This window comes from Cheilinus undulatus, linkage group 19, assembly GCF_018320785.1.
Source record: "Cheilinus undulatus linkage group 19, ASM1832078v1, whole genome shotgun sequence".
Taxonomy (NCBI): Eukaryota; Metazoa; Chordata; class Actinopteri; order Labriformes; family Labridae; genus Cheilinus; species Cheilinus undulatus.
The window spans coordinates 16,241,195-16,255,136 of NC_054883.1; the positions used below are offsets into that span (position 1 = coordinate 16,241,195).

Genomic DNA, 13,942 nt, shown 5'->3' on the forward strand with positions numbered 1-13,942 from the left:
GGTGGGGAAGAGAGGACAAGGCTGGGGTGGGGTGGAGTCATGTATTTTTATTTTTTTTTTATTTTGTTTGTGTTTAAAGCACTTTGTACTACGTTGTTTTGCATGAGAAGTGCTATACAAATAAAGACAGATTGACTGATCAAGTAGTGTCCATATCTCAATGCTTTAAAGATGTCCCTGTGTAAACCTGTGATTATCTTTCTAAATTTCCCCGACCGTTTGTCTCGTCCTGCTCCATGGACTCGAGCTAATCAGCCACCTGAGAGTCACATGAGCTCATATTTAAAGGGACACTTACACTGATTATTTTATTTGTCAAAAATATGGTAACATACACAATGTACATGGCCAAATTCCATGACTTCAAGTCAAAATGCATTGTTAAAAATTCTGAGCAAAAACATGGAAAGAACCTAAAACCTTAATAAGGCTTACAGTTCATAATGACTGACTGTTACCGGATGATTAATACTTACCTGAATGATCCAGGGTTGTTCATACAGGTTGCTCCATTCTGGCATCCCTGAACTGTTCCTGCATACACCTGACATTCATCCACATCTGTTGCACAGTTAGGACCCTGACTCACACAAAGACAGGAAGAGCGGAGGGAAGTGTAGAAACACAGACACCTGGTTTATAATCAACGGTGGAAAACTGATTCCTACTTACTCATCTAACAAGTTAAAAAAGACAGAAAAAAACAAACACTTTCAACCTTCGTAGATGAGCTACAACTTGATTTTCCTTATAATGAGATGTTCTCATACATCATCAACTTTCCTGTCACCTGAATAACCAGGGTTTGTCTGCAAATTGCAATGCTGAGAAAGATGCTACAAAGACATTTATTTCATCCAGGATAGCTACAGTGTAGTGTCAACAAATAAATTAACACATGCATGATCTCATGTTGTTCACACATTACTTCTTTGTTTACAAAAATATGCACTAAGATAATAATTATTTTAGGATCATTTCAATTGAAAGGCTATACCTAAATCATTACTGGCATAAAGACAAAAAATAGTAAATAACATGAAACTCACAGCCCAATTTTTGGGACACACGCAGTGATATGAGTTGAGTAGATTCAGGCATGTTCCTCCATTCTGACAGGGATTACTGCTGCAGGACACCCTCTGGACCGTCTGGAGAACATGAGTGGAGGTGAGCTTAGGTATTGTATCCTCTCATGTTTTAGCCTTCCCAAGTAACATTTTTAGTTATCATGCTTACCGATTCAAGTGTAGTGACTTTACTTTCAAGTGTTGAAACCTGCAAAATAAAATAATATAAAAAAAAAACTGCAGGAAAACACTTTTTTTTAATATTTACAATAGACCATAAGATACTTTCATAGTATGAAGACAACTCAGAACTACACATAACTGAGCGGAAAGTTATTTTTCTATAAGAAATTGAATATAAATGAATCATTTTGAGGAATAGTTTACCTACCTTTGTATCAAGCTCATTCAGTTTGTTGGTGACGTCAGGGGGAACTCCACCTCCATGAGTCTTAATGTCATCAATCTCTTCTTTGTTTGTTTTGATCTGAAATCAGATAGAGATCAAAAACATACACTACAGTATACAAAACTCTCTCATCCATGTCTTTATGGACCTTGCTTTGTGCACTGGTGCACAGTCATGTTGGAACAGGAAGGGGCCATCCCCAAACTGTTCCCACAAAGTTGGGAGCATGGAATTGTCCAAAGTCTCTTGGTATGCTGAAGCATTCAGAGTTGCTTTCACTGCAAGTAAGGGGCCAAGCCTGGCTCCTGAAACACAACCCAACACCATAATTCCCCCTCCACTAAACTTTACACTTGGCACATTGCAGTCAGACAAGTACCGTTCTCCTGGCGACTGCCAAACCCAGACTTGTCCATCAGATTGCCAGATGGAGAAGCGTGATTCGTCACTCCTGAGAACGTGTCTCCATTGCTCTAGAGTCCAGTGGCGGCATGCTTTACACCACTGCATCCGACGCTTTGCATTGTACTTGGTGATGTATGGCTTGGATGCAGCTGCTCGGCCATGGAAACCCATTCCATGAAGCTCTATACACACTGTTCTTGAGCTGATCTGAAGGCCACATGAAGTTTGGAGTTTTGTAGCGATTGCCTCTGCAGAAAGTTGGTGACCTATGCACCTTAGCATCCGCTGACCCCGCTCCGTCATTTTACGTGGCCTACCACTTCATTGCTGAGTTGGTGTCCTTCCCAATTGCTCCGACACTGGCGTATGGCCAGCCAGCCAATCTCCCGTTCCATATTATGTCTGTGCTCTGTGATACTTGAATTTGGTTCATAAATCAATATATGAGTTATATAGAATAAAATATAAAATATAATAACATATTAATTTAAAATTTAATATAAAAATATATATTCATAAATCAATACATCAACTAAAATTAATGTTATGTAACGCTGTGGTTGTTAGTCTGAAAACCCACTTATTTTTTGTTTACTTGTACTTCTTTATGTGGTTGACCAGCTTATATTAACATGACGGTGACACGCTGAGGAAACAAAGAAGACGTTCAGTTCAAGTGACTTCCGGTATTAGAAGACGAGATATGGCGGCAACTTTTCTACTTCCGGTATGGGGTGGAGGTCCTCAGCTGCATCCAGGTACTCTTGAAAAAAGCTGATTCTGATCAGATTATAACTTAATTTTTTTTTTGTGATCAATTTGCTGCACAGTTAATTAGTTTTAGTCGAAATGATTATTATGGTATTGATCTACCCACGATCAAATATTTTTTTGGCGATTATTTACGTTTTAAATGTGTTCCGGTGAAATACTGATGGTCGTCGATTTAATACATATATATTTAAAATAGTATGGTGTTTAAATCTCTTTTGGCTATGTACCAGGTTTTTTGAATATTTTTGTTATATAACAACGTTTGTTTGCATACTTTAATCTGCTGATTCTCCTTAACTCCTCGAATCACGTCTATATGAGAGCACGCGCACATGAACAGCGTGCACGTGCGCACTTCCTGCACTTCACACAACGGCCTGTGCTCTGCCTCTTCATTTCTCTGTAACTTTAACAACTTTACAGGTAAAATTCACCAGTAGAGACACTGAAACAACATGACTTACGTTTGAACCGCTTCGCTCATGATTTCACTGTTACGTAGGCTCCGAATGTGATCGAACTTTTTACTTTTCTATTTCTTTCTCCGTAGTAAAGTTACCACCAAACTGGCGATAAGCCGGAAGTTCATTTGTCTTTCAAAATAAGAGTATTTCCTAAACCGGAAGTGATGTATACCAGCCCTAAGACAACATAAAAGACATATATATATATATGAACAATTAATAAAAGTACAACGAAGAACAGTTTACTGAAGATATCTCAGTAGTTAACTAAATCCCTTTCCAAAGTAGTCATATTCAGCTAAAATACTGAGTGCTATTTGATCAAATCAACTCTAGAAAAAAAATGTGTAGTGCAGCAGTTGGTGCATTGGGGGTTGCTGCCATGTCATATTTACCTTAATTAAGATGTCATGGGTTAACATGTTAGAGCAGAGTAAGGTCAGGAAATAGGTCAGTAACAGGATATAAGGGTTTTCAAAATTAAAAATAGGTAATAGCCCTTTAAATTAAAAATTGTTATTAATAATCTCAGTATTGAGCAAACAAATCAGGACTTTCATTTTGGGCAACATCTTGCAACCCTAGTTTGTATCGTAATTTTCTCATCAAACATATTGTTTGATATTTACAGCTTTAAGCATAGATAAACCACTTAAAATTTTAGACATACAATTCTGATTGTGATTGATATCAATCAGCAGGAGCCTAGCTAAGGATTGCTCATTTTTACAAATATCTATGCATTCTAAATACTTTTGAACCATAATTTCCCCATTTATGAGCAATATATTAACTATAGTTAAACTGAGTTAACCAGCATTATTTTGCAGCATGGGACCCCCCCAATATTATATTTTACTCTATTTGATGCAAAGAGTTCAGTCCATTCTAGTCACTTTTGATTCAATAATGGCACTATCAACTAAGAAAAAATACTAAGAACACACCAAACACACTTTTCATTGCAGTCTTCTCAAGGGCCCCTTCCTACTGGGCCAGGATAATCAGTAATCCCCCGGCCCCCTTTGCTACACCCATGTCAATCTGTGTATAATTTTATTTACCTTATCTTGAATTTGTGACCATTAAAACTGCTCCCACCAGAAAAAGGCAAGTTGGACTCACAAAGGGTATGAGAAAAAGCATTTTTTATCATCTGAATGCAACTTATTTCCAAAACAATTCTGTAATGTTCACAACTCTTAAAAAGTAAATAACATCCACTTTTAAAGTGCTGTAGTTTACTTTTGACTTAGCTGACACCAAAATCTGTTATCATCAGATACAGATAAAAGAAGTGCAATCACATGCTTTTATAAATTTGATTGAATGATTTTCTGCTTTGCCCTGTAAAGTCTGGCCAACCCACCTTGATTCCCTCGGACCCTGATCTTTGGTCCTCTAAAAACTGCTAGGTTTGATCCTCACTTGTTAATCATTTACAGTGAGCAGCAGCAGGCTTTCACTTCACACAAACAGTGATAAGAAGTTAAATAAGACGATAACCTGCATGAATTAATTCAGATTTTCTCCTATGAAATAATTAGTTTATTCTTTGGATTCTGTTAACATCTGCTGAACACGTCCCTTACTTGAAGGGTGAGGGATGTTAAACCTCGAAGATAGGACACTAAAATACACCTCAATTACAAAATGTTAAAGCTGAAGTAAGCCCCCATGATGGTTTAAACTCTGTTTAAGAGCATGTGACTCAGCCAGAAACAATTATTTTTAGACAGAACTTTTCTGTGTATGCATTATTGCTTTCAAAAGGTGCAGGGGAGATACGTTGATAGTGGAACTAAACCACATAGATTTGTCTCAAGCAGACAATTTTGGTAATTTATAGATTATTAATGAGCCCATTTTGCCAGTGCAACATAATTATTGACTGTACATTAGTCCTGTTTCAATGCCACCTACCCTTTCCATGTTATGCTCCTTTACCATGAGCCCAATCATTACACAGAAGTCACAACAAAACTTGTTTAAATGGTGAATTGCTGCTGATCACATGATGTAAAATGTCAGCTTTTACCAGGTTAAAGTGCAGTCACTTAACACCTTTCAGCTGTTACTATAAAACATGTCAAAATCGGCTGTTTAAATCCATCAATGCGCCCCATTTGGTCTATTTGTGATCTTCATTTTGAGCAATGCTTTACTCAACTTAATCTTACCTGACTTAGAAGTTGGGTGAGGTCTTCATTATTCACTTTAACCCGGCCTGATGTTGATGTCTGGAAGCGGATCTCTTTATTGTCACCAGTTTTGAAAACAAGGTGACCATTATCTGACAGCATGCGGGGCCTACAGGGTCATCATCAAACAGAGATAGATCAGTCCCAGGTATGACCAAGTAATCAGTTTAATGCATGTTTTTACAAAAATGCACATTCTATTAGAAAGCTAATATTTAATGAATTTGTAAAGAAAAAACCCAACTCACTGGTCATCGCTTGCGTCCCTCTTATTTCGTTCATGTGATGCATCCTTCGGCTCTCCTTGAAGGCCCACCAAAAAGAAGAAGAGAATGATGAACAGCCATGAGAACTGCAGTGTCACAGCCATAGAAAAATCATGTGTTGCCTGATCAGCCTCAGCACCTTTACTGGGGTCTGATGTGTTGCATACTCTAATGCTCTCAGCTAAGACTTTGACCTAAAGCAACACCATGAAGTACATCATTTTACCAAAGTTGGTTAACTTTATTATTTTGTCAGAATGTCCCTCACATGACAAATGTAGATGAGTAACCAGCTTAGTATAAATGTGTGTCTATGTGCACTTTGTTGATACCACAGCACATGGCTTTGCCTCTATTCTTTTTAAATCCAAAGATCTGGTTCCTAAATGACATCTGAAGATTATCATAATCATATCAGCATCATTTAATCCTATCAGCAGGAGCAAATGACACACACATATATTTATATTAAGAGTCCATTTCCTGGACCTGCCTTTGTTTGGTGGCTCTTAATCCACTGACTCCAGTCTCAGTCCACTCCTTGTGAAGCTCCCCTAAGTTCTTGAATCTGCTTTTTTTGACAACTTTGAAGGCTGAACTCATCCATGTTGCTTGTGCCCTTTTTCTTACCACATTTTTCCCTTCCAGTCAATTTTCCATGAATGTGCTTTGATACAGCCTCTGAGAACAGCCTGGACATGCTGCAATGACCTTGTGTGACTTACCCTCTCCTTATGGAGGGAGTCAGTCATTGTCTTCTGAACACGAGTCCAGTCAGCAGTCTTACCCATGATAATAATATTCTTACATTTCAAGTTACTGGATTTTTGATTGTGGGGACCTGAAAACCATCAATATTTGAACAAAAAAGTCTGGATATATTTTACTGTATATAGAATGACTCTAGAAAATATGGAAATATTCCATGATTTAGTTCAGAAAGTAAATCCAGGGAAAAAGTGAACTTTCACATGATATTTTGATTTTTTAAGTATATAAATAAATAAATATATGATATATATATATATATATATATATATATATATATATATATATATATATATTAGTGATGCACAATATCATCGGCCTGGTATTGGATTCAGCAGATATCAAAATTTCTGCCAAGATATCAAAATTTTTGCCATGAATATCAGCATATATTGACTTTAAATTTAGCCATATATACTAATAAATTAGGGGAGTTTTAGGCTGGACCAACAGGCCTATGTAAGTTGAAATCTTTTTCTCTATTCATCCTTATTCTTTAACCTTTAAAGTGTGTCTAAAGAAAAAAACAGTTTTGTTTCTTTTGTCATCCTCAAAACTTAAACTGTGTTTAAAGGACTGAATTTTTCATTATGTAAAACATAATTAAATATGTGCTTCGGCTAAAATGAATCGGTAAATATCAACATGTTGGATATCGGCAAAAATCCAATGTTGTGGATATATATATATTTATATATTTAAAATTTGATTTAATATACAGCGCTTAATAAATTTATTAGACCAACTGTCATATTTGTCTCAAAGACCATCCAACATCATGAAGTGCTTTCATGCGGACTCTTTCATTTTCAGTGAGCTCTCTACGTTTTACCATTTTGAACAGGAATTCACCCAAATTTGAGCCGGCTCACTGGGCTTCTCTGAGAAGTCAGAAATGAATCAAGCATCACATTCAACCACTAAAACTCATTTTTCCGTTCAGGAATGCAAGTAAATAACTATAATTTGACATATTAATCAAGAAATAATAATATGCTTTACTTTTTTTTCAGTTTTTTTGTAAATCAGTAAATTTGAAAATTCACAGATAACAATAATAATTATATTTTAGCATTAAAAATATCATTTGGGTTAAAGAGCTTCTACATATTGGTGTATTAACCATTGCAGAAACATTAAAAAATGATTTTGGTAATTACCAATTCTGTTAATTTAGGGCAGCTGTGGCATAAACCTTACTTTGGTTAGGGTTAGGGTGGTCTAATAAATTTGTTAACCACTGTATATATTATTTGAAATATATATAGCTATAGATATGTACAATGTATACAGATATATAGTATATAAAGATATCAAAATTGTATATATTGTGAGGGATCATATCAAGGTAAGAGTTTTAAATTCCTCATAGTTTGAGATAAACATGAATAAACTGCACAGTAAGAAATCATACAAGTCACTATTCTCTTTGGTCCCCCTTTCATTAACATAGTGTGTCATACATTCATCTTAAAATTTTAACTCATTTTTTTCCAGCAGTTGTGTTGTCATACAGTGCACTGAACATGAGGCGTTATCCCTGAGGCTTATTCAGTGAAGTTCTCTTTAAAGCTTCACCGCATGTGATCAGAACAATCTGAGCCCAGTGTTACACAAGTGTTTCCCCTCTCATCCATGTATATGAAGTTAGTGATTTCCAAAAATCATGTGAGGCAGCCAATAAAGTTAACAGCCTGCTAAGTTTGGACATTTTTATGGTGGAAATGGCCATGTACAGTTGAGGAGTCCAGAGAGCCTTCCTGGTAGAATGGTAATGACATGTGAAGCTCAACATGACTTCCTCAGTGCTTATTTGCATGTGATGTGCCTGCCTACTTAACACATGACCCTGTGTGACTCCATCTGCTGTAAATTGGCATGCTTATTGTCACTAATCTGCTGTAATAACCTCGGGGACAACAGTGGCAGATATTTTGACTTTGAGATACAGCCCTTTGTTGGATTGAAATTCTGTAGAATTCCCAGATATTATTCTTTGATTTTGTTTGTGATATAGAAAAATTAAAGCCAAGCCTTCTGCCAGGTGTTCAATAAATAAGAATGCAAAAACGTTTTTTTTTCTGTAGGGACATTTTCTGGTATGTAATTGTCGGTGTTTATTATGGGCTACTAGTTATTTCAATTCTATTTAGGCTTTAGACTCATGAAGAAATCCAAAAGTGCCCAAGAGTGAATCTCATCTTACTCATGGCCGTTTAATGAGAGCGACACTCCCATTGGCTGCAATAGAAATTCAGGAATGCGGAAGTGACGCGGGGAGACGATAGTTCCAAACCTTACTCTTATTATTATTATTATTATTATTATTATTATTATTTTGTACTGAGGTGTTGTCATCAAACCACGCCCCCCGATAGCGCGACTGCCTAGCTAAGTTGGTGCCTTACAGGCGTTTATCGCCCAGTAGTCCCAGGTTACAGACTAAAAAAAGCTGTTGGGACGAGAAGCCGTGTGGCCACATACCCCCTTACCTGACCCTACAATCAGCCTCAACTACGGAAACGATTCAAGGTGTGAAGAGAATCCTACACTAGACAATTCTAACCGACAGGTAAGCTGCGACACTGAAGCCTGCTGGTGGCAGTGGTGGGGTCCACAGAGGTAGCCTACTGCTAGTCCAGCCCTGTGCTTCTTTGGATAATACAGTCTTTAATTCTTGCAAAAATGTATAATAACCTAGTCTCAGTTTAACACGGGAATGCCCACTTAAATAAAGTACTGAGTGAAAGCATTCTTATTGGCTTTTAGTGTATGACAGGGGACAGTGCACAGTGATGAACATGCTTGTTAATGTGGCAGATTGTAGCCATAGGCTTATTTCCATCCGAAGTCAACATCAAGCATTAGGATGAATAGAAATAAAATAAATACATAAAACAAGATAATACTCAGAGACAAAAAACATAAACAGTGCGTTAATATACATAGACCTACATATAACAATACAGCTGAGGACATGAAAAGGAGAACTAAACAATTAAAATAAAACTTTATGCTTCTATAAGGGATTTGTGGTCTAGCATGTGCATTGTTGGTATTTTCTGGGCTAATTAGATCTCAGACAGAAGAGCGGGTCGGAAAAAGGGTTTAGGGAGTTGGGGACGACACACTGGAGAAGAGCCAAGTCCGTACTTGAGTCTGGCACAACCTCACTGCTAAGGCCATCTGCATCCTTAGTCTCACATTTTTTTTATCAACATATCTGTATTTAACAAAGGCTGACTGAAATTTCTCCATCAGTTTGGCCAATACCTGTTTCAGTCATTGCATATTCAGTGAATATTGGTTTATAATCCTTACAAAGAGGAGTCATTGGCCTCCAGCTTTCAAGTCTCATTGAATTCTTATCTGATTCTGGTAGTAAAGCCTGACCTGTGAAAGTGCTACACAAGCTCAAGTCCATTTACCAATAGTGCTATGAGACTTGTCCCAGAAGTTCCTGGTTTTACATCAGAAAGTCTTCAGTGGATCTAAACTGGAGTAAGGTGTTGCTGTCACATTTCCTGTATTTCTTGAAAACCTGTGTTTTGTTTCACAGACTGTGCTGTCCTGCATCAACCTACTCATGGATGTGTATATTGATCTCTGCCGTTCATTTGGGTGAGTTATATGTTTTATTTATCTTTGCATTTCTCCATTAGCCCTTTAAGACCTGCAGGAGCACCCAGTGCATTTCTATTTTTAACTGGGGTAGAATTGCAACCAAATGAGATAGAGAAATAATTCTTTTTGCATATAAAACCGGAGGAGCATCACTAACATATCACATATTCAATGTGTCTCAGAGTAGTTTCCTCCCAGAAATATCCGTCCTTCTTTTGCAGAATGAAATCGCACTTGTTATTGTTTCAACATGGTCTTCTGCAAACATATGTATGCTCAAAAGCATCTGGCACACTTAGAGATTTGATTGCATTACTGTAAATAGTTGATTTTTATAAACATGCTGTCTTTTTGCAAATTAAGCACAATTTCTTTTTATCTTCATTTTTGCCTTCTATGGTAGGTCATAAAGGGTTAAAGACCAATTCATGTTGTCAAAAGTATTTTGATGCAAATTGATCATTTTTATGTAAGTAAATAGAGTGTAAAGACAGAGACAAATGTATATGTGCTGATTAGTGGTGATTAGACTTTTAACTTTCAAAATGGCCTAGTAACCTTCCTCAAATCCTTCTCAGACTTCCTGTGTGGCTAGCATCACTGATCCATACTGCCAAACGACTGAGGAGTGACTGCGCACGCCGAAAGAAAGTCTACAGGCTTCTGCAGAAGAAACTGGTCAGTACTTTTGCAACGTAGGAACCCACTAGATATTGTCTTATTATGTCCTAGCTTTTTCGGGTAGTTAAAGTTATTCTGGGTTCTGGAGTCTTCTTTGGGACAAGGCAACAAAGGATTTCCAGGCAACGTCTCCCTTGCAGTGAGTCTGTCATTGTTGACAGTAGGGGGAGTGCAATAGGATGATTTAAGGACATAAAGATGTATAATGTCATAGAGACCTGTTCCTGGTCTCTTTGACACCTTGCTGCAGTCAGGCTGGGTGATATAGCCTGAAATTGATGCTCCAATTTTTCACACTAAACTTGATTTAGGATTTCAGTTATTTTTATTTTTTTTAAAAACTGAAAAGAAATAGAAATGCGCAACCATTCTGTTAACAATTGAAAAAGTGAACAGAGTTTCAGGGGGATGCACAGCATAAGTTACAGGCTCTAGTTAACATTACTGTTAAGAATGAAGGATTTTTGAAAACTGTTGGAAATACAACCCCAATTCCTAAAACGTTAGGGCATGGTGTAAAATGTTAATAAAAACAGAATGCAATGCTTTGCAAATCTAAAAAACCCATATTTTATACACAAGACAACATAAACAACATCAACTGTTGAACACATTTTAGCATTTCATGAAAAAATATTAGCTCATTTTGAATTTGATGGCAGTAACGCCCCAATAAAAGAGGGACAGGGCCATCTTTACCATTGTGTAGCATCCCCTCTTCTTTTAACAACGGTCTGTAAATGCCTGGGCAATGAGGAGATCAGTTGCTAGAGTTTAAGGAGAGGAATGCAGTCTCATTCTTATCTAATGAAGAATTCTAGCTCCTACAGCCTTTGGTTTCTATGCTGGATTTTTTTGTTTTATAATGCCCCAATGTTTTCTACTGGTGAAAGGTCTGCACCAGACCAGTTCAGGTCCCAGACTCTTCTCCTGTGAAGTCATGCTGTTGTGATGGATGTGGTATGTGGTTTAGCATTGTCTTGCTGAAATATGCAAGGCCTTCCATCAAAGAGATTGAGTCAAGATGGGAGCACATGTTGTTGTAAGACCTCTACATACTTTTCAGTATTGATAGTTCCTTTCCAGAGATGCAGGCTTTTAAACCTTGCACTGATAACAAACTGGATGGTCCCTCTCCTCTTTGGCTGCAGGACACAGCATCTGTGGTTTTCAAAAACAAGTTCAAATTTTGATTCATCTGACCACTAGTTCTCCACTTTACCTCAGTCCATTTAAAATTAACATTGGCCCAGAGAAGATGGTGCCATTTCTGGATTATGTTCACACATGGCGCCTCCTTTGCATGATGCTTTAACTGTCATTTATGGATGGCACGGCAAACTGTAATATAGACAGTAACTTCTGGAAGTGTTCCAGAGCCCATGCAGTGATTTCCAGTACAGAATCATACCTGTTTTAATGCAGTGCCACCTGAGGGTCTGAAGATCACCAGCATCCAGTATTAACCTTTGGCCTTGTCCCTTGGCCTGTATATTGAGATTTCTCTGGATTCTCTGCATTTTTTTTCTGAAATTGCTTTACTATCTTTAGACGCAATTTTTTCACAGATTGGTGAACCTTTGCCTATCTTTACTTGTGAGGGACTATGCCTCTCTAAAATGCTCCTTTTATACCCAGCCATGTTACCGACCTGTTTTCTGTTAACCTAATTAGTTGAAACATGCTCCTGCAGCAGTTTTTTAATTTGTAAGTCTTACTTTTCTAGCCTTTTGTTCCCCCGTGCCTACTTTTTTGAGATGTGTTGCCTCCATCAATTTCAAAAGGAGATAGTATTTTTCATGAAATGGTAAAATGTCTCAGTTTCAACAGCTGATGTATTCATATTCTACTATGAATAAAATATGCATTTATTAGATTTGCAGATCATTGCATTCTGTTTTTCTTTACATTTTGCAGTGTCTCAATTTTTTTTAAAATTTGGGTTGCATTTGGGGTAATGTAAGTAATCAGCTAAATGAATATATAATATAGGTTTAATATTTTGTTAAAACTTTTTAAATATTAAAATGGTGTCTCAGTGCAACCTTGTCTTTATCTTCCTGTCACTTTTGTTTCAGATGCTTAACAGAGTTGGTGTCAAAGAAGGAAATCCACATCAGCCCACTTACGTTTACCCTGAGGAGGTTAAAATGCTGGTGCGTTCTGTCTTCTCACAGAACATCTGCGACTATCCTGACCCCTCTCATAATCAGGTAACTACACTGTGAGCTCAAACTTACTTTGGAGCCAGATGTCAGTTCAGTCATGTCTGTGATATCTGCCTTGTACGAAGCTGATTCCAGCTCTTGGTCAGAGTGGTCATGGTATGTCTGTTTGGTTCCAGGTGGTACACATCACAGTGGATGATCTCCATCATGTTCCAATCAACTGACAGCTTTTTCATTCTTATTTGTGTGGCTCATTGTTAATGCAAAAGTTGCAGTTTTTCCTCAGTACTTCGGGTTATGTTGAGTCTGAAAACTAAGATGTTATGTACAGGTTTTGCTGTTAAGTTTTTGCTCTAAGTTCTCTGATAAATCTGCAAATACCCTGCTGTGATTAACTTCCCAATTAAAAAAGTAGTTAAATGTTATTATTGTGACTCTTACAGGTTTTCAATTTGTTGTGCCTTTCAGATTAATCTGTCATGATGTGCCATAATCTGCTCATGATCTCACATTTGATTGTAACTATCAGTCCATGTTTGAGAAGGCACGGTTTAAAGGTGACATATTTTACCCTTTTAAGACAAGTTTAGATTGGTCTCAGAGGCCCCCAAAACATGCCTGTGAAGTTTCTTGCAGAGAAAACACTCTAGTATTGGATTTTTGCATGTCTAAAAACCCCTCTGTTTCAGCCCTGCTCAGAACAAGCTGTTTCTGTGTCTGTGGCTTTAAATGTTGATGAGCTGTCTGACTCCGTCTGAGAGGAGGATCAGGAGAGGAGGGCGGAACTTTCTTCCAAGCGGGAACCTGAGGATGGGGCTAAATCCCCACGTGACATCATGAAGGGAAAATCTGAGAACGGCCAGGGGCACACATGTTTGCTAGAAAAGCCTAAAAAAGTGTATTTTGCACCTCTAAGTCAGTGGCCTAAAGTGGGCCGTGGGCCCCCGGGGGGGGGCACAGCAAGGTAAAGCTAAGCAACACCAGCTGATGACTTCAGTACTGCAGAAGAGGAGCAGTTTTTTGATGTCACCTCAGATTCAACAATATTGCAGTTCAAGTCCAAGACATTTTCTGCATTTTGAATTGGAAAAGTGGAAAAGTAGTTCAGTACC

General features: G+C 37.6%; 1 protein-coding gene across 1 annotated transcript in view; it reads right to left on the minus strand.

Annotated features, from left to right (window-relative positions):
- Positions 1-5,747, minus strand: part of cubn (cubilin (intrinsic factor-cobalamin receptor)) — a 63,597-nt gene extending 57,850 nt beyond the window's left edge. The window contains exons 1-6 of the mRNA XM_041814316.1: positions 5,572-5,747; positions 5,303-5,432; positions 1,462-1,557; positions 1,240-1,278; positions 1,050-1,151; positions 477-580 (exon numbers count right to left, since the gene is read on the minus strand). Coding sequence (XP_041670250.1) covers positions 477-580; positions 1,050-1,151; positions 1,240-1,278; positions 1,462-1,557; positions 5,303-5,432; positions 5,572-5,693 — 593 coding nt within the window. The 5' untranslated portion in view covers positions 5,694-5,747. The remainder of the gene's footprint in view (positions 1-476; positions 581-1,049; positions 1,152-1,239; positions 1,279-1,461; positions 1,558-5,302; positions 5,433-5,571) is intronic.
- Positions 5,748-13,942: the final 8,195 nt, after the last annotated feature.